The sequence below is a fragment of the Aythya marila genome (genome assembly GCF_965140915.1).
Source record: "Aythya marila genome assembly, chromosome: 6".
NCBI lineage: Eukaryota > Metazoa > Chordata > Aves > Anseriformes > Anatidae > Aythya > Aythya marila.
Genome location: NC_139047.1, coordinates 22556131 through 22578080, shown reverse-complemented (window position 1 = coordinate 22578080; position 21950 = coordinate 22556131). Strand labels below are relative to the sequence as shown.

Genomic DNA, 21950 nt, shown 5'->3' with positions numbered 1-21950 from the left:
CTCATCTCCTTTTCAAATCATGACAAAGTTCTTATACTGGGATGCTTCCATAGGTAACCTACAGTTTTAAAAACCTGAATTCTAACTCAAATTCTGAATGTAAAGTCTCTAATGAATGTCTTGTAGCTGTGATGGCAGCTATAAAATACCACTGGAGTAAAAATCTAAAAAGAAATCTAACTTCAGGCATGCACAGGACTGTGCGTACTTGAAATCTCCTTGTTGTGGTTTTTTCCCCCCCAAAACTGACTTTGTTTAACATTTGAGTTCTAAAGCAAACTGACTTTGATTTGAAAACCAAAGTAACCATATTTTAATGACATTCCAACTAATTCAAGAAGCACCAACAGTGCGCAGTAAATGCAACACAGGATTTTGTACTCCACTGCCTTCTCTGCTCTGAAGCCATGTCTAAGGGAAGCGTAACATATTTTTACAATTACTTCAGCACAGGTTGAGGTGACTATCAGCAGATAGCTGATAGCCACTTTGAGTAAAAACAGTAAGGAATGCTAAGAATTCGTGCCAACTTTGCCATGGTATTTTGACATTCAAGAAGACCATAGTTGAGACCATGCTAATGCAACTGGTCTACATATAATGTCTGACACTCAGTGTGCAATTCTTTGTCAGGGTGAACACATCTCCAAAATGTGATTCTCCCTCACAGGAAGAACACCCTAGCTGAATGGAAGCAGCCAAGTATTGCTAAATTAGCAACGTAGCTGATTTTAGAACAAGAGCAAGATAAGTAGCAACTTTTAAAATAATCAGACTCTTATGTAAGGAGTTGTCAGTATTCTGCATTTACATACATCAGCCTTGTTCTGCTTTCACCCAGTGGTTCTACCTTCATTTGCAAAAATTTGCCCAATAGCTTTATAAATGTCAATGTTGTATAAAGCTGACAGACCAAAAAGCACGAATATATGATGTTGGCAAACCTTTCAACATAAGACTTCTCTACAGAATAGTAGAGAGCAAACTCTACTTGGTTTGCACGCTACAATACGTGTGCCAGTTTTCTTTGGATTTTAATGAGGTTGTGTGTAGCACGTACATGGCTGCAAATGAAATTCCTGAAGTCTTCTAAATGATTCCTGAGACTCTACATGGCTTCCTAAAATAAACCTTGAAAGTTCAGATCTCATTAGAAAAGAACTGGAGTCAGACTTCATTGCTCTTAAAATGTTTGCCCCTCTTGCATTGTTTCCCATTGCAAGGCTGGTGTTGCAGACCCCATGAAAGCAGCCGTGCAGGTGCCTGGCTGTGCTGCCCGCAGTGTGGTGGGATGTGGTACCCACCCACAATTCTCCTCAATGCAACTATATCTGCTGTGATGCACGTGCTAACAATGGCAGGATGGACAAGCTGCTAGTTGTAGCCTCATGGAAGGTGACAAAGCAATGCTTTGTTTTATTGTACTTCAACTCAGCCAAAGCAAAACCAACTTAACCCAAGAACTGAGGAAGAGCTGTATGTGGGAAGACTTGACTTTAGCATCAACGCCAACTATTTCTAAATTTGGGGGGGGGGGGGGGAGCAGTGGCTATCTGTCACCTTTTGATATTTTTCAGAGATGATCTTGCATTGTTACGAAGCTTTAGGAAAGCCCACCACATCCAACATGTTTGGCCTAGGGTTCACTGCAACATATCCTAGTGGCATAAATGGTACATTTCTACAGGCATATGACAAAATATGCTCGTTCATGCACAGAACACTCCTCTGCTCCTCAGCAATAGAAGGCTGGTCTGTTGTGGCCAGGAAGACTCCCACAGCTCTGCCCTACATAGCACACAGTGATTTACCTATGCACAGGCGCCACTGAACAAATCTAAAATCAATTGAGCATGATCAACTATGTTTAACTCCTGGGAAATTCAGAAACAAGGAACAGCTCATCTAGTCGATGAGTGGTCCAGACAGATACCAACCAACACTTTTCCTGAGGCTGCTGTTACTACAGAAAATGCTGTTGGAGTACAACGTTGTAGATGTTAACAGACAACTTAAGACTGCCTCAGCTGATCAGCAAACACTAGTTGCAGAAGATGCAACTTGACAAGCAACAAGAAACTATGGACATGTTTCTATGCCTTGTTATCAGCACACTGCCCCATGGCAGAGCCATCCCTGCGGCATTCTAGCAGGTCCTACTTAAAACCAGGTTTGGAAGGTCTGAACCCACGGCACACCAAAACCACAGTCAGGACAAACCACTCACTAATAACTGAGAACTGATTTTTTAATATGTTCCTTCAAAAAAAAAAAAAAAAAAAAGTGCACATTTTTGTATTAGCAGTATTGCTCCAAGGATCAATGGCATTTCCATTCTTCTCACGTACTGCTTGTACTTCTCATGTACTCCCACAACCTGACATTAAGGGTCTGGACCCACAGTGAAGGTAACTCAGAGTAATGAATATGATGCTCAGACATGTCCCTTCCCTAACAGCATGCTTCCTCTGCCTCTGCAACAACTGCAATAACGTGGCTGGGAGCCAGCCCACTCTGGGGTCAAAGGAATGCAGAGACAGAGCGAGGTTGGAGGTACAAATACCTCTGCCTGTGGCTCTTACTGAGAGAACCACTGAGCATCACCCAGCTGCACCCTCGTTTATGGCCACTGCCTTTACATTCTTGCAGAGGACAAACGTCTACTAGACTTTACAGGGCATAATCTAATTCTTGGGGTCTCCTTATACCATAGAAAAAGTTAACTTGTCCCAGTTTGTATCAAAACCAACAGCTTTCAGATTAAAGATAGTTTGATGAAAGCTACTTCGGGAAGCATGTATAGCTCCATGGCCCACAGAAGTTGAGTTTAGAAGTCCCCTTAAAACACAAAGTTACCAAACACTGATTTAAACCAGTCTGTGGGTGAACTCTTTTGAATTTTAAGCCATAAAAAAAGAGAAGCGTGACATCTAGTTATAAAGTATTAGGGAATCTAACCAATTAGTGAATCTAATCCTCTTTATGCAAAGTTATTATAAAAAAAATGTTTCCCTGAATGCAAGTGATTAAAGTTGCACAGACGAGGAGTCCTTCCATACATTAAGGCAATTCACAATACTGAGAACAAAACAGATATGGGGACTTGATGAAACACAGCAAGAAATTTGCAAAAATCAGCGTAAACAGAATTCAGCACATGAGCCAAATTTTATAAATAGTAGTTTCCTTCTCTTTGTAAATAGGGAAATCAGGATTTCTTCAGTAGGATGACGTTCTCAAACTTGTGAAAGTAAGCAAGATTAACACCAAAGGCTCATCCATAAAAACGAGGGCAAGATTTCCAGAGGTCAATAAGCTGTGGTGGAGCTCCCCAGGAGATTTCCAGCTGCATCTTCAGAATCATTTGTCCATACCAACCTCTGACCATGCCATCAGGCAGATTAAGAGCAGCACAAAAAGCTAAAAGCTTTCAGACATTACTGATGAGGTGTCTTAAACATGAAAAGTCAACTCTTTAATAGAGTTGTGAAGTAGCAGCTGAACTTTCTGGAAGACATCAGATTTGCAGTTAGAGAAAAGGAAAAAGGTGGTATAAAGAAGTCAGACAGCTTCATCACCGCTGGCAAGATCTGCTGCTCTGATAAGCTGGTTTTGGTGCAGAACCGAATAACACACATGGATGACTTTGCTGGCCCTGTCAGCAGCTCAGCTTCAGAGCCCACCTTTCCTTCGGTTTGGCTCGGGGACCCCAATTAAGTGCACCAGCAGCAATTGCTGGTCGGCTGCATTTCAGCCAGCTGGGTCCCAGTCCCTGTGGGACCACAAACTGAGACTAGTTCAAGGAATAGCTTAAGCTGGCCCAAAGCAGCAGTCTTGACCACACCGAGGAGATTAGAAGAAAAAAAAAAAAAAAAAAAAAAAAAAAAAAGGGAAGTTCAGACTGTCGCTTTCACCATCAGTGCTGACTCGTGGAAGTGGTAACAGTACAGCGTTAGGCAGTAAAACAATCAGAAGTTAAACCAGCTTCAGCTTTACATACACAAACTACGTAACTGCAGAAAATACAATTGGTACCTACCTCTGCAACTAAGCCTTTAAAGTATGACAAAAAGCAGTGTGTACAAGTCCAGCTGCAAAAACTTTGGTGAAATCCTGTGTACGTACCATAGGCAGCAATGCTGCTCTGGCTTCAGGGACAGATTTTACTTATCACTGTATCTGAAACAAATCTGAGTTAGTCTTTTTTTTGTTCTTTAAAGAAAGATGTTTTGGTAGATGCTTATCACTTCTTAGATCCAATACTTTATGACTGACTTTATGACTGCTGAAAACATTTCCTCCCCCCCCCCTTCTTCTTAATGACAATCTTTTCCCAAATCCTTGAGCATACACTTCCAAAAAAAGTTCTGTACTTAAGCCTGTTTTATTTATCATTTCCTGTTCTTCTCAAAATCTGGAATTTATATTTGAATAATGCAAACAGACAACCTCTTCTAACTCTTTTCCATGGTACTCGAACTTCCCTCTCATTTTGCCTTCTAATTTGAAGCTTCTTTCTTGGTTCGAACCAAGAGATAAACATACATATTATACACACACACACACATATACACATGCTTGTAAACTTTAATGATAATTCATGCAGCTAGTTTTTAATTGCAAGAGAAAAGCGGCCTTCAGCAGTTAAGAATATCATTCAGATATCTGAAACTCAAGCAGTATAGTATGACTTCAGAATTAAAATGTTGGTGACTTCACAGTGCATGACAATTAATATCACAAAACTTAATTTTTAAGTTAAATTACGAATGTTTAGCAGCAGTAAGCTGAAGTGTTCTTTGGTGCATCTTAAAAGTTAAAGGAAGCAACACTCCAGACAGCTGCTGGAGCGAATGTCTGCCTGCATAATGAATCACCCATAGACACTACAGAGCATTGTTAATTCTGAAATGAAAATTACAAGAATTAGATAACACCTAGGAAGGCTTCCAGATGTACTGCTAATACACCACTCCAAATATATGAGGAATTCCACAGCCAAGATGGAGCAGTCCTGGCAGCACAGACAATAGTCTATCTAGCTCAGGCATACAAACGGCTAGAGCTAGAATTGCAGAAGTGAAGCAAGCAGTGCCTACAGCAGTCACCAGCATAGTCAGATGCACGTGCAGCCGTGTATGAGCACAGCTGGCAAATACAACTGCAGCACCTGTGCAAGAGCCTCTGTTTCTGGGAGGGGAGGGGATGTTTCACTTGAACCACGTCTGGTGCTATGGCAAGGGATGATAAATACTTTCATGCCAAACACGAGTCAGAAATAAACTACTCCATTTGGGCACAGAGCCTGACCCATCCACGCTTTTATTAATTGTGTTCTTGTCCTTGGCACAAGGATTCAGATGAGGAATCTTACCTCTGAGAGCATCAAAAATGACAGATAAAAGACAATTCTTTTGGTAAGTACACTCTGAATTGTTAACTTTAAAACACTGTAATGAACAGGTATCTGTCCCGCTAACAGTGAACATTTGAAGACAAATTAATCACTTGCCTCTACTTACTGCACAAATATCATCCTGAACAACTGCTTTCAGATTTGTCCTAGAGTGTGGGCAATTTCAATAAATTGTATTTTTAACCAGAATATTCAGGTCCTACCTTTGCAGCTTGTCAATCTGTGTAACCGTTGGATGTTTAACACTAATAGTCTTGTAAGTCATTATTAGTTTGCTACAACAGCCATGGTAAATTGAAGTCAGACTGCACACTGCATTTGCTAAAAGAATAAACCAAACCTCTGAGTATACATGATTTAACTGGATTTCAAAATTAAAATGGGACAACAGAATATTGGAAAGGGAAACTTCCCAAAGGAGAAAAAATATGGGGTTAATTTAGCAGGAGAGATAAAGCCATAAAGCACTACAACTACCTAGACAAAAAAAAATCTACAAAATCTAGGCCATGAAACTTCATGGAGTTATTCCTGTTCTATGTAATTGTCTGCATACTAAAATTCTGCTTGGAAAGGAAGACTATTGCTGATAAAAACCCAACATCTTCCTAAAACTAAAATTGTGGACAGTTCTACCAGTCCAGTTTCTTGCCAAAATGAACTCCGTCATTGTTACAATCTAGAAACATCCAGAAGAGTATTCATTTGAATGTTCCCCCAGACTGTAAAGGAACTACACACAGAGTCAATGACGAGCAAAATTTGAACATGAAGTTTTACCACTCTGAATAATCCACTCCATCCTGAGCTTCAAAGAACAGGCTTAAACGTAGACATGTATATATGTGGTGTGTATGCATATATATATATATATATATATATATATATATATATATATATATATATATATATTAAGCATTTTAGCCTTAGTTATTGTAATATCTGACCCACTTCAGTATCTCAGTAGATTTCTGAGCAAAATCTGTGAGGAAAACCACTGTTACCAGACACCTTTTGAAGAGCCAAACCTAAACAACTTACCTAAGATTATCCAAAAAGTCTTTGACAAGACAATGAAATTTGAACTTTATGTCACTACCTTAATCCCTGTACTGTCCTTGGGTAAACATTATAGGTGTGGCTGATGTAGCACTTTTAGCATCACTCTAGACAATGGCTCAACACAGAACTTACTTTACGGGAGGAAGAAGGTGGAGAGAAAGGAAACCAGCTCTGAGGATTCAGTAATTTTGGAAGGGGTTCACCTGAGAAGCGTAACACCAAGAAAAATACATCTTCTGATTGAAGAATGAAAATCACAGATAGGTTAATTCCATCATTTTGTATACAGGAATATAAACCATAAGTTAATTCTGAAACAATGATAAAGTTGCAAGTGAAACATTAAAACTGAAAGCACAAAAAGGTCAAGAGCTTCAGAGCAGGGAATTCCTATCAACTGATCAGAAGGTGTAAAGAAGAAGGGTTACATGAAAAGCCAAAATGCCTCCTATAATGACTAAACCAGTCCTCAGCTCTTCGTGACTTCCCTGAGACCACAACACCACACATGCGACAGATCTAAGAACAGTATGTTTGTTGGCAACATGACAAAATCTGGTCCAAGAGTTAACTTGATTTTGTCACTATAGCAATTAAAATATCACCATAAAGCTGAAACAATGAATGACTGCCTTAACCATTCCCATCACACATTAGCCTTCGTAGGATTGTGGAATATCGTAACTGGGAATGGACGCAGCCCCCAGGGCACCAAAAATCCCACTCTTCTGTCTCAGTGCCGCAGTGTGCCCTAAAGCTCACCAGCACTTTTAGCCAACAAAAGTTCTACACAGTGAATTATGTCCCAGTACTCTTCAGCATTAAAATTAATCAAGATTTTCAACATCGTCCACAGCTCCTCCATACCCCAGGGTAACACTGTTTCTCTCCTTTCAAAAACTGTCCCTGGTTCTGGAATATGTACACACACACACACACACTGGAAGCCCTGTTTCCCCAAGACACTAAAGGATCAGTTATCACTTATTTTTTTTTATTTAAGCTAAACACCGTAGAAATACTTTTGAGAAAATCTGGTTTTGCTAAGCATTTCTCACAAGCAGCACCCAGAACTACTTCTCTTGGAATGCTGAAGAAAGGCCAAAAACCATCACTGTTTCAAAGGTTAGTAGCTAAGTAGCTGTATTAAATACCTAACTCCAATGTTTTCTCCCAAATTACGCAGAAGGATTTTTAAATAAGCACAAGTACTACTGTAATGGGGATCATGTAAGCCAAGTAGATTGGATGGAATAATATTGAAGCAATTTAAATACCATTTGATTCTGCTGAATGTCAGTCTAATACCAACCCTAGGATACACCAACCATTCATCTCAGGTTTCTCATGAGGCAAATTCAAAGGTCTTCTGATTCTCTGTCTCAATAAGCACTTATTCACATCAGTAGTCTCACCACACTCAGTGGCACCACTGGGTATGCAAATATGCAGTGGCATAAGCAAGAGTCTTAAAGCTCAGACCCACATTTTCAGACCTCTTCTTGAACTCATCTGGAACACAGACCACTAAATACTTCAAAGGACCTCATCGTGCTGGCAGTAGCTTCTGCACCGGTCAGAAATCTGTACAACTGTTTGCCCAGCTCTGCCAGAGCCCAGGTTTATTTGGTGTGGGTGCTGCTCTCCTGGGCTCGCACAAGGCATATTCCAAGCCACCAACAGTAGACAAGAGAAAATTCCTGTTGCACAACTGTATAAGGCATTATTAGCAAATTATGCGTATAGGTAGGAGAAAGAAAAACACCACTCCAAGACTTGAAATTCATCCTTCATAGCATGAAAGCATAATCTCCTTTGCAACACACCAACCATCTTCTTAATGCTGGGCTGAAGAGCACTGCAAAGCCTGAGTTGGCAGCATTGCACCTGGCCGTGCCCAGGAGACGGTAGTACCTCCTCCTCAGAAGAAACAACATACAGAGCCTTCAATCAGAGACTTCTCTCTGAACGCAACCTGAGGGACCAGGGTTGTGCAATGACCAGATTCTCCCTGGGAAGACTGGAAGTCATCTGCCACGGCACTACATACAAGGGAAAGGAAACTTTCCAGTGCTCTACTGCTGTGTGCTGCCTTGTTTTTGTTTGCCAGTTTTAAGAATCTTGTATTTTTTGTTTGAAGGTTTGTAAACATGGATTCATATTTGATTTTACCTTCATCATCTGCCTTTGTGTTTTGAGTGATTTCAGATTACTGCACTGACAAGCATGAACTGATACGGTTCCTTGTGGGTTAGACAGATGTTACGACAGGGTTCTGATTCACCTAGGAGGAGTCATGCATACAGGAACATTGCTTCAGATTTCTGGAGATAGCTGGATACTTCTCCAGCCAGCTGCAGCAGCCTTCCTGGGAGCTGGCAGCTCCTCGAGCTGAAAGCCAGCGCCCCACAGCAACTAACCAGCCTCAGGAACGCGCCCTGCAACTGCCACCCAAACCCATACCCCAGTTCTGGGTTTCACTCCTCAGGCACACTAAAAATCGAAGTGCCACACGTGTCTCAGATGTCTGAAAGGACTGAAGCCTAACACTGCTACGCTGCAGTACCCAGATGACAGAATGAATGAGATATAGTTAACCTGTGGAGTCACAGCCACACTTTCTTGAAGCAATGCACCATCTGGTAGAGGAGATTTAGATATAAAAGAACAGAAAACAATAGAAGGTAAGAAAAGAAGCAAATCTCCTTCTCACTTAAGTGGAGAAACAGAAAATCTGCCCAAAATAGCATGTGAGAGTGCCGCTAAGAGACTGTCAAGGAACGGCATCAGTGATAAGCCAAAGTCACCGTACATTCAGTTGCCAAAACGAAATGCTCCATTTCACAAACAGAGAAATGTCAGGCAAGACTAAGCTTGATGCTCACCTTGCTCTGCTGCTTCTGCTGTTCTTCAACCAAGAAACCAAGGAAAATTAGGCCCAAATCAGGCTGCACAGAACAAAGGCTGATTTGTTCCCACCACAACTTCAGTGAAGTTCTGCAGGACCAACCAAGCAAGTGAAAATCAAAACACCCACTCCATTTTACACATCATTTTCCGAAAGCAGATTACTTTAAACAAATAAGACACAGAGCAATGATTTCCTAAACTGGTACAATTAAGTGAACAACAGGGCTTTCACGAGGATGCATGAAAAGGCTATTTTTGTTAACGTTATATATTTATTTGTCTGCATTCGTAGTTATTATCTCTGATTTTGCAACAGACCCGAAAGCTGATGTATCATCATACTATACCATAAATTCAGAAAAATGGACACCTTTGAAACACAGTAACTATACTTGTGTTTTAAAGAGCTTATCACATTTCAATCCATTTGCTAGATATTTTAATCCAGTGAATCTCAGTGCATGAGTTAGGCCTTAGAATTGGTATAAAGTTTTATTGTTAAAATCAATCTACTTAAACCAAAATAAACATTACTAATTTAAACCGTGATACACAAACTAATTCAAACTGACAGAAACCTAGCACAACCTGAATCTGCTTAAAGCACACCCCGACCAGCACTCGGTTACTTCAGCTGCAGTTTGAGAGCACTGTGTGTCAGCACACAGCTGCAGCTACTCTGCTGTAACTACAGTCCCTTGAGGAAAGCAGAGCCAAACCTGTGCTAATCACAGTAACCAGCCCCTGTAGCACATGATTTCTTGTTGTGTGTGTGTTTTGCTAAGTTGCTGGGTTGAAGGCTTGTGCTTATCTAACACATGCTTCTCCCCCATGTTTCTCCTCTATTAGTAACTCATCCCTTCCCTTTCCTGTTGCATCAGGAAGCTGCAAATACAGTGGCTTCTGCAGTGCTGTTATAATTACCACAGCACACTGTAATTCTGAAACGTATGCAAAATAAGTAACAATTACTTCAACGAGGTTTTTGAAGGCATTTAAATGTGGTTCTGTTGGCTTTCTAGAAATCTTCTGACCAACATGCTCCAGCCAACATCAAAACACTTCCAAACACCTTTTCATTAGGACTACAGCTTTATACGCCTTCACGCTGTTCCCTAAATAAGCTCTTTTAAAAACAATCTGAGGCAGAAACAGAAAAAAAACATCCCTAAGAACCCGGAAATGGAGCTGTGAGGGGAGAAGCAAACGAGTTCCTATTCTCCATTGACTTCTTTTGTTATATCCCATCTCACAAAACAAGCAGACATCAATTTTAATGAAAACTTTGGAGATGGAAAAAAACGCTGGCTGAAACAGCTATCTTTTCTTGTTAGTTACCAGAAAAAAATGCATAGCAAACTCCCATTACTTTTATTAACTTGATTGCAGTACTGTGCTGCTGTTTTAGGAGCCATCACAAGCTCTTGGGAAAGGATTTTCCCCTCCCTTCCTTCCCCTCTCCACCCCGCCAGTAATCCTAGTTTAAAGGATCTAACCCTTCTGAAATGTGTTAACTCAAGCACTTTTTTTTTCTTCTTTAAACAGTTGGAAGTTTCAGGAAAAAAAAATGAACCCAAAAGAAAACAGCAGATGTTCAAGACCCAGGCTTCCATTTTCCCTTCCACATGAAGCTTACTGACAAAGATACAAACTTTAAACAATAAAACTTCCAAAGAGATAAAAATATACTATTTACCCTTTTAGAAATACTAAACAAAAACTTTAAATTGCCAAATACAGATAAGAATCGTATCACTTTGCATAATCTGTACCATCATGACTGACAAGATAAGATGCTTCCTTTTATTTCTTTCATTCACGTTTGTCTTACAAGTATGGAAACCCACTGACTGAGCAGTTTTGCTCTCCTGAGAACAAAGCAGTACTTTACAACCTTGGAGATGCACTTAAAAATTTAAAATAGATGCTGCTTAATATTAAGAGCCAAGTCTCCTTAAAGGGAGGTAGACTGTACAGATTGTGTACGATGTAAAGGGAAATTGACCTGGTCAGGGCAAGCTGACAAAAGAAAGTGACCAAGTCTTAAAACTCAGAAACAAAAATAAGCTAAGCCCATGCGTTCAGGTAAGCGCTCAGTAAGGGTGCCACAGCCACCTGGTCTCGCTGCTGCTGGGGGCTGTGTGCCGTGAGGGGTCACACCAAGCTCTGCCTGGGTCTCTCTCACACAGACACAGGAAACAGAAACGATGAAACCGGGTTACAGGTGGAGCTTCTCGATACCTTAAACCTACAGATAGAGTGAGAAGCTCAGCTGTATTTTTAGTCTCAGACTGGCCAAAGCTTTCTTCGCTTAACCCCCTTCTTGAGCCTCGAACAAAACCCAACCTGTGGCACAGCGCCTGATGTTAACAGAGCTGCACAGAAAGATTAATCAACAGCTTTGCATGTCTGTCCTTAAACAGGCCAAACACCAAATCAGTGTTAAATTCCTCACGTGCAGCTACGCCCAGCTAATCTGCTTGAAAGCAGCAAACTATGTAAATCTACTTACATGGGCGAGATAAATATGACACTCATCAAAACGTAACAAGAAGCACTGTTGCCGGGCCAAGCTGCTGGAAGGCCTGACCACAGTGGGCTGTGGCGGGTGGGCCACCGCGGTCACCTCCGTCACCTCTGTCCCAGCCCTGGGCAGCTGCTGGCTCTGCCTCTGCCAGAAGCCCGAGGGGAGCAGCCTCGCTGCACGGAGCGCTTCCGTCAGATATCTGCGCTAGCTCTCTGGATTCAAGGAGCAGATGGCAGGAGAAAGCCTAATTTTCCCATTTACGATAATTTTACAGTGTGTAGAAATATTTACTTCGGAGGAGCGCCTCCCGATTTACATGAGAATACCGAAGGCGGGAGCAGGGACGGAGCCATCAGCTCTCAGCACAACACGCTGGGGCTGAGCAGGATATTGTGTGTCGCGTCGCTTCCTCAGCCTCACGGATGCACACATGTGTGCTCTTTGCATAACTCGTGTAACCTTGTTAGCAAAAATATTAGATTACGCCTACCTTCTTCAGAGAGGATGCGTGGTCACAAGCACTGTGATAGGTTATTATTGCAGATACTGCATGAGTTTTAGCCTTCAACTAGACTTGAATCTGCATTTCCAGAAAATCATCAGAGTTGCTACTCATTTTGACCATGCCTAACTTTTAACACAACCTGGCAAGAAGTGTTTTTTTTTTGTTTTGTTTTATTTATTTTTTAAATATGTCCATTGACCCATAATGCAGGAAATGCTATTGGAAATACAACTTCAGAAACCCTATTTTAGTATTCTTACAAGCACCCTAAAACACAGAAAGGATTAGACACCACCTAATCGCATCTGACCTGAAACTGAGGATACCGACTGGCTTCTACATGCCTGAGTTACACACTGAAATAGATACAACAGATAACAAGCATAATAGTGTAAGCACAGATTCGTTTATAAAACAAAATAGAGTTCTTTGGGAAAACAAAGAGAGAGTATGGGCAAAACTCCGGACCTACTGTAGCTAACTAGAGGCTTGCCAGCATTTTAAATGAAGACAGAATTTCACATTACATTACAATGCCTTAAAATAAATCAAGAGTATCACAATGACTTTTACCAGCAAACACAGTATCTAGTATTAAACTACCTGAATCTGCTACAGAGTCTTAAAAATGTAACAGAAAAATACCGAAAATGAAGTGCTGTTATAACATCATTCTGATATCATGTATGCCACAATGCAAATAGAGACACACACACACCCTGCTGAAAACATTTTAGTTTCATTTTGAAGTTACTTATTTTTTCCCCAGGCTCATATACTAGGAGCTGTTAGCAGAGGACATCTAGCTGCTCCTTTTACAGACGATTGCAGGCTACTTTTCCTACAATATTTGGTCTCTTGGACTAAAATACAATTGTAACTCTATTGTCTGAATATGGATTGCATAGAGCACAAAAGGAATTAATCTGGACTGTTTCTAGTTATCATGAAAAAAAACGAAGAATTAGGCTCATAACACTCCTCTGTATTGTCTGGCATCAGCTCACCCCTGCAGGTGAAGCCCGAGTGAAAGGGAGATCGGAAAGTCAGTCTTTAAACGGCCTCAGCCCACATGAATGAAGTTAATGGGAGTTTTCCAGGGACTTCAAGGGAGAAAGGCGCAGGCCCCAGCTCCTTGTGTAGGAAGCGTTTGAGCGGAGAATGGCTACACGCTAACAAAAGAAACCTCTGGTACCCAGGGTCTTAAGACCACATAATACCCCCGCATTCACCTCTTTCCCTGCCTATTGACAGGAAAAAAGGGTCTGTTTGTTTTTCCGATTCAGTGTGCCCTTTCAGCCCTCTGAGCCCAAGGAGCACACGGCAGCGCGAGGAGCCCCTGGCTTATCGGCGCGCCGCAGGCCGGCCGCTCGCTCACATCCGCGGGCAGTGGGAGCCTCGCCCCGCGCCCGGGCCCGCCAAGGCCCCACCGAGCCGGCATTAATGGCCCTTTCAGGGAGAGGATCGAATAAATTGGCTTCATTTACAAAGTATGCAGAAGCGCCAGACAAGATCGTCAGCGTGGGTGTATCCAGGGCATTTATTAAAACCAAACCAAAACCAGCACACACAATAAGCATGTTTTATTGCGTATGGACTTGAACGCTTCAAGTACAAGATACAAAGATAACTCCGTACACTGTTAGGCAGCATCTGCAGAGCGCCACTGAGATAGCACACAAGCGATTCTTATCAAAAAGATATTTCTCTAAAACGAGGGCGGAGAAGAAAGGAAACAGCGATTTTTGTGAGCTATGACTTAAACTCTAAGAAAACGCAGGAACCGAACTTGCGCTGTCATGGGGGTTCCCTGCGCAGAGCCGCGCACGGAGGGCCCGCGGTCCTGCCGCCTGTTCCAGCGGCCCCATGCGCAGCCGCCTGCGCCCACCTGCGGAGGGGTTTGTCCACCTGGAAGAAGGCTGCCACGGCGGCATCGGCGCCTGCTGTCACCCTCGGATCTCGCCGGGGACCTCTCCTCCGCTTGCCCTTTGGGGCACAGCTACAGAACGCGTTTTCTGACCAGCGTAAAGACGTACTTTTTGAAAAATATCGTAGGTTCAGCGAGAAGTAAGCGTTTCTTACTAAGTACAGTCACGTTAACGCCAGCATTTCTGGTGGGGGGTGCATTTTAAAAGCACAGCCGAAGACCCAACGGCCCAGCAAGGTTGCAGTCCCTCTATTTTATTTTCGGCGGCTGAACAAGCAAGCGAGCAAGCAAATACCTCTCTCTCAGTACAGCTCCATAGATGCGAGCGCTCCGAGCTTATCGCAATGATCTGTCTGCCCAGAAAATGTCACAGGATTTCCCTTGTGTACTTCAAGGGGGAGAGAAGGGGAAAGTCTGAGGCTGGGCTGCGCCAGCGGGTTCCCGGAGGCACGTCCCAGCGAAACGAGCGAGCCCCGAGCCTTTTGGCCATTTCACGCGAGGCAAAGAAAAAAAAAAAAACACACACACACACACCCGGCCCCAAGTTTCGCTTTGCAGCCCGGGTTGCGACACCGGGCAGGGCTTTTTTAACTTGTTGCCGAGCTCGGCGGGGCCGGCAGCCGCCCGGCCCTGGGCGCCCCGCCGCTAAGGTCACCCGGCAGAGGCCGCCCGGGCGCTCGGCAAGGTCACGGCGCCGTTTTTAAGAGGAGACCTGGGGAGGGGAAGGCGGGTGGAGGGGGGGGGGGAGGTGGTGTCTTTTTTGCGAATCCCAGCTCTGCAGAAGCGAGCGGCGGGGCTGCAAGTTGCAGCCGAAGGGGAATCGCCACCCCCTCCCCGCTCCCCCGGACGGAGGAAGAAAAAAAAAAAAAAAAAAAAGAGAGAGAGAGAGAGAAAAGAGAAAAAGCGGGGGTGGGGGGCCCACGGAACCCCGCCGCCCTTACCTGCTTCCTATACGGCGTCCGGCTGCCGCCCGCCGCGCTGCTGTTGCCGCTGGGGAAGATCATCGCCCCGCCTGATCCCCAGCTCCCCCCCGGGATGGGGAGCAACTTTGGCGGCCGCCGGGCTGCGGCGCGGCGGGGCTGCAGGGCGCCCCCCGCCTCCGTGCCTCCCCGCCGGCTGCGGCTGCGGCTGCGGCGCGACCCTCCCGGCCCCCCGCGCGGCTCCGCTCCGCTCCGCGCCGACCCTAGCCCTCCGCGGCCGCCCAGCCTGCCATCAACGGGCGCCCATTGACCGCCGGCGGCTTCCCCGGCCCGGCCGATCCCACCTCCCGCCAGCCCCAACCACCGCCCAGGAGGAGGGAGCGAGCGAGCGAGCGAGGGCCGAGCCGCGGAGCGCGGAAGCGCGGAGCGGGCACGGCGCCCGGCGACCGCCCCCGGGGCCTTGCGCGGGCGGCGGCGGCGCGCTCGCGGGGCCGGGGCGCGGCCGCGGGGCGGCGCGGAGCGGAGCGGGCCGAGGGGCGCGCCCCCGCGGCGCGGAATGGTCGCGCCTGGGGGGGGCCGGGGGGGCGCGGCGGACCCGCGGCGGAATGCGCGGCACGCGGGGACGGGCGCAACTTGCGGGCATTCCGCCGCGGGCCCGCCGCTGACTTTCACCCCCCGAACGGTGCCCGGGGGTGTGTGGGGGGGTTAAAAACGGGAGTTTGGAAGCGCGAAGTTTTGCTGCGGTAGGGAACGGGAGGCTGTCTGGGGGAACGCTGCTCCAAGCCGTCGTGGAGGCTGCTTTGGAGGCGCAGGAGTGGTGTGGTCTGCACAGAACTGGGGCCTAGGACACGTTGCATAATAACAGCTGTTGGGCAACAGGGCTGGGAGACAGAAAGAGACTGAGAGGAAAGATTTCCAGGTCCACTCGCGCTTACTCTGCCCTGTTTACATCCCACTCCTCGGCCGTGGCGGTGCACTAGCTTTGAAGAAGCCCACGCTTACAGTGCTGTCATGCCACTGAGTTGATTGGTGACATGGCCAAAGACCTTCTGGTGCAGACATGCATCACCAAACACCTTTTGGTTCTTCTTCCTCTTTCTGGCAGTAAGGTGGCCCTAATCTCACACACAAGTACAATGAAAATAGCTGGGCAGAAACAACAACTTGCCAGGTAGCTCATTCCTCACAGGTCAAGCAACATCGTGCAACCATTCTGACAGTACTCGTATTTACAAATGCCATCATCTTCTTTTATTCTTCACAAGAAATAATCACCAAATATTTTGGCATCCTGATATACTGCCACCACCCATTTGAGCTCATTTCAGCACCGCAGCACAAGCAGTGCCACTTGGCAGAGCTACGTTCTGCATGACTTCCCTTTTCCTCCTCTCCAAGCCCTGCAGCGGGTCTCCTTGGGCCCAGCCCCGATTCCATAACATGCCTGAGGGCTGCCAGTACCAAAACCACCGCAGCCACTGACACAAGTGGCAATCCCTGCTCTTGAAAAATGTTTGATGGAGTGGGTATGTACCAGCAGACTGCGTGCCAGGTCAGGTACTGTCTGTCTGTGCCACTCTTCCTGCACGATCACACACCATTTGCATTGCCCCTGCTGCCACGGAACTAGCACAGCAGCTGAAGCTAGGATAAAGTCATATCCCCCAGTCTGGCTGAGGTGTAGCTTCATGCACACTGTACATCAATAGTGGTGGCTATGCTGCTGGAAAGGTACCGGTTGGGCAATTGATTCTGGGTGGAACCTTTTTTTTTTTCCTCCTCTGATGAGATTAGTTTTCCTCAGATCGTTTCCTTTGTCTGGTTCAGTATGTGGCTGTGCTACAGCTTGTGCGTAATGGAGGAGGTAGCACGGGAGCAAAGATAGGCAGCCACAAGAGGGTGGATATGACTGCTTGTTTTGGCAGCAGCATCAGATTATATTGGCTTAATCTGTTCATGTACCTGTGGCTTAATTTGATAGAAATGTAGCTGTGTGCTCATGCCTGCCCTGGGTGTAGTGCAGTAGGTGAGCTGCGCTCCAGTCTTACTTGTTACAGACCCATGGTCACAGATGGCACCATGGGTCTGTAATCAGCTTCAGTGGCAAAACACTGTCTCAAAAGCTGTACAAACTGAACTGTGAAAGGCTATTTCTGCTCCAAAATGTGCTCAACAAACGAAGAATAAAAGTGGTATTATTCTGCATGGTATTCTGGTTAACAAAGGGGTGACAAAGCTTCACTCTGCTACACCTCCACCAGGTCTTTGTTAGCTGGGGATGCTCAGAACGGCCACACCTTCCCATCTCAGGGAAAAACCTTTTCGAAAACCATCAGTCATCCCCTGCTTCCTCCCCTCTCCTCTTCCTGTCCCATCCCCAGGCCAGCAGAAGGGACGCACACGATGTGTACTATATGAGGCCTATTTGGGGGCATTGGGAATGTTGGGAATGAGCTGAAGAACAACCCAACTCAGTGGCTGAAATTCCTGCCCTGCTCTGCTGCCACACCAACCCACGACATTTGTGAGTCTAACAGGGATTTCCCTCGGCTGGGTTCAGTATGTGACATGTCTCCCTCGCTTACCCTTACTCTTTTCTAGCACACCATAAAAACATACAACAGCAAATAATTCTCTAAACATCTACTAGATCACCATCAACTGATACCTGCTTGTTCAGTTCTGTTACAGGAAAACATATTATAGAATTTTCTGGGAAGAAAACCTTGGTGTCCTATCCTATGTGCTAATCTACCTATCAAGTTTTCTGCTGTTCTGACGTAGGGCCTGAGCAATCTGTCCCCAGTCTTGTCTTAAATGGAGAACCAGCTGCCTCCCACTACCTCCTCGAAGGTTATCAAGAAGACAGAGCCAGGCCCTTTACAGCAGAGCATGGCTGGAAGGAAAGACCTAAATTGAAATGACTAGACACAAGGAGGGTCACTGCCCAGAGAGCTTGTGCAGTCTGCAACCTTGAACATCTTCAAGACCAGACTGCATCCAGCCCTAAGCTACCTGATCTGATCTCTTTGCTGATGCCGCTTTGACAAGAGCACTCCCAAGGTCCCTTCCAACCTGGACCTCGGCTCACCTGAAAAAGCTGCTTTGGTCTTTCCCAGAACACAGGCAAAATGATTTCTGTGTAAATCCCTGCATCTCAGATTAAGCTGACAAGGTTCTAGACAATTCTCTGGACTTTTCAGTAGATATGATACATCAATTCAAGATACTGATAACTAGTTCCCCTATGCGTTTTCTGGGATTCAAGCATGCTTTGTAGGCCAAGAAGACTTTTAGTTTTACAGGCTTAGCAATTCCAAAATTGAAACAGACTTGCAGGTAGGCAGGCATCTTGCTGGTTTCAGTTATAAAGGAGCAACTCTTTTTGTTTCTGCGGGAAAAGGTGACCATGGGGGCTAAGAATACCCATGTTAATTATCTGTAAAAATTATGTCCAGAGCTTCTTTAATTAACCCAGAGTTACTTATTTAGAAATAAGGAAAACTTGCCAAGCAGATCTGGCCTGTTTTTGATCTAAAACATTGTGATTACATGTTTTTATGTACAGTCAGAAATGTAGGTTTGCAAAGAGACTGGGTAAATACAGGAAGATTTCTCTGAAAACCTGAAGACAACTGGAAGTCCTCAAGGATCTATCAAATAACATTTGTCAATCTTAACAGGAGGCTGGTAAAACTAACCCATTGCTTTAAAAACAGTTCTACACATTTAAACTGCTACTTTTTCATTCCTGTTCTAAATCAAATCCATGGCTTCCCTTATTTATCTCAACCTTCAGCTGAAGCAGTTAGCTCCCCATAGGGCATTCAGTGCCTCTGCAGGACAGATGGTTCCTCAGCCTTGGATCTGCTTTAAAAAAGGAAACTTTATTCTGTTGCGAAACCCTCGGAGTCCAGATTGGATGTCCTGAGCTTCCTCATAACCCCACTCTCGTGCCAGGACAAGTGAAGCTGGCCATGCGAGGACCTCCTCAAGCCCCATCGGTGGTGGGGCGGTTGTGGGCACCTTACTTCTCCACGTGGATAGCACATGAAAGGCCTATGAGCTTTCCACCACAATGCTCATTTGGTTGAGGATCCACCCTCTCATCGCACCCTGTCATATGTAAAAAGATACAAAACAGAGTAGGCTGGAGGCTGAGCCACAGAAATGTAAAAATACATTCGAATACCCTATGCAAGCTAAGGAAACAGTATGCGGGGCTGAACTTTGAGAGATATTAAGCACTTCCTGAAATGTGTTAATAGTGGGGTATGGGAAGCTGAGTATCATATAGAAGCAGATTTTTAATTTTAGCATCGAATTATTCAGAACTGAGATGAAGAAAAGCATTTATAACAGCTGACGGAACAAGGTAAACTTCATCACATGGGAAGCTCCTTTAGAGATAATCTCCTCATCATTTTTGTTGTTATTTAAATATCCCAAGTATGCAGGAACAACAAAATCAGTATCTTCCTAAGTGAAGAAGAGAAGAAAGGGTCAGTAGAAATGGGACACATTATAGCCATGAACATGCAAAGGTTTTTTTGTTTTTTTTTCTTTTCTGTAGAAAATGAAAATTATTAAGAAACAATGGCTTCTGCAGATGCATATGATCTACTAAGAAGCAGGTATTGCACACACAATGAGAAGCTATTGTCTAAGAACACCGTCTTGAAAACAATCACAGGAGTATATTCAACAATAAGAAAAGAATCTCCATGACAATCAGAACTGAAATCTGTTTCAAATATTGGTAACAAGATACCAAATTATTTATGTTCTGGATTAGAACATATAAAAGTAAATGCTATTTTAGCACTGTACAATATACCAGCTCAGAGTCACTATCACAGATTTCTGTTGAAAACTCGTGATTAGCACCGATCAGCTCAATCTCTCTGGGAATCCTCCCACCTAAGTCTTTAATTTTCCCATCACCTCTGTGGTTTTTGTATAGGTTTTTCTCCTTAAATCCAACACTTGCCTGTGAAACAAAGACCAGTTCTCTACTCCATTTAGTGCACACCGAATGCCTCTGCCTTGGCCACTGGGTTGTGCCTCCCTTGGCATGCTCAGACTCCTCCTATTCATTTCAGCTTGCACTTCATTCCTTCCATGCTTCCTTAAATGTTCCTGGACGGACACTTCATAAATTGCACAATTACAAGTAATTGTTGTCATTTCTTCAATGATTACTAGTGTTAAGAACATGAACATAGAGAGCAACACAATCTATTGTTTAATGCCATGCCAGCATTTTACATTATGGCATGCATTATTTATTCTTTGAAAGCTATGACAAGATGCTACTTTACAGAAGTATTTCCACTGTCAAACAAACACCCCCTTCCTAAATATATCCTGTATATTCTGGGAAGCACAAGTACAAAAGAGAATTACTGTAAAGAATTATTATACAATGGGAATTTAAGGAAGCTGTTCGTAATTGGTAATTGAAACACAGGACAAAATCCAATCTTGATTCGTGGAATTAACTAAAATGATCCAAAAGATCTGAATTCTGTCTTTAGCTTGACAGCATTGCCAAACACTTGTTTTAAACTATAAAGCAAACAAAGTCTGTAAACAGTTGCCAGATTTATTATAGAAAAAAAAAAAAAAGTCTGAAATGACAAAGTATATAGTGGTTTTTCTTTTTTTCTACTTTGTTATTAACACTGTAGGAAGTTGTTCATCATTACATTACAACATTTATGCTTTATGTGAAACTAATAAGAGCTCACTGTTTTGACATACTTTTTCAACTTTTTTTTTTTTTTTTTTTCCATTTTGAGTGGAGTAAATTTAGAGACCAGCAGGAAAAGAAAGTGAAAATATCTGCTAGATATTTTCTACAAACGATCAATGAATTTATGCGGCTGTTTATTATATATTATTTTTACATATTTACATTTTTAATACAAATATTAATAAAGGATGACAAAAAATCTAGAAATGCACAAATATTTTTTTCTAAAACTTTGGAATTAGTTTTGCTCTAAAGCAGAGTTATATTTTATATTTGCTGGTTTTCCAATAGAAAAGCGGCTCTTTCTATCCACAATTAATTTGGTTTTAGTGTATGAGGTTTTTCTGGATAAAAATTGATGTGGGCCAGATTTACATGGTTATCTTTTACACTTTTTATTAGAATCTTAGAAGTAATGAAAGAAACTAAAAGTCTCCTGCAATTAAAATATGTTTAAGACTGAGAACAGTTAATGACAGTGAAAAGATAAATCACTAGACAGTAGCTAGAGTGGAAGGTCTGACCGAAAATCAGCCAGACATCAATTTTATTCCTTTGTGTGTCATTGTCTTGGTATCTAAGTGCATGAAACAGCTTCAGATTTGTCAGTGCTCTGCACTTATGGGGGAGAAAAAAAAATAAAATAAGTAGGACCCTTACGTGTTCTTTCCATATCTATAAAATGGGACATATACTTTAAACCCTTGAATGAAACATGCACTCTAGGCATTATGAACAGATTTGGTAATAAAAAATGAGAAGCAGTCTGTAATCACAGTACACTTTATACCTGAAATGGGTCGTCATGGGAAAAGGCAGAAAAAGTCACTTACAATGTGATATGCCAAAAAGGATGGAGTTAATGTCACTAGTGCAAAGCCAGGCTTGTGCATTTAAGCCACACACTTGAAGAAAATGTGAGGAAAAA

The 21950-nt window shown here is 43.6% G+C and overlaps 1 protein-coding gene across 6 annotated transcripts in view; it reads right to left on the bottom strand.

Annotated features, from left to right (window-relative positions):
* RBMS1 (RNA binding motif single stranded interacting protein 1) overlaps nt 1-21950 on the bottom strand; it is a 148754-nt gene that overhangs the window by 78723 nt on the left and 48081 nt on the right. The window contains exon 1 of one of the 6 annotated variants that reach the window (XM_082763157.1): nt 15289-15690. The exons of the other annotated variants lie outside the window; for them this stretch is intronic. Coding sequence (XP_082619283.1) covers nt 15289-15351 — 63 coding nt within the window. The 5' untranslated portion in view covers nt 15352-15690. Of the gene's footprint in view, nt 1-15288; nt 15691-21950 lie in introns of those variants that run through there. 6 annotated transcript variants of the gene reach the window in all.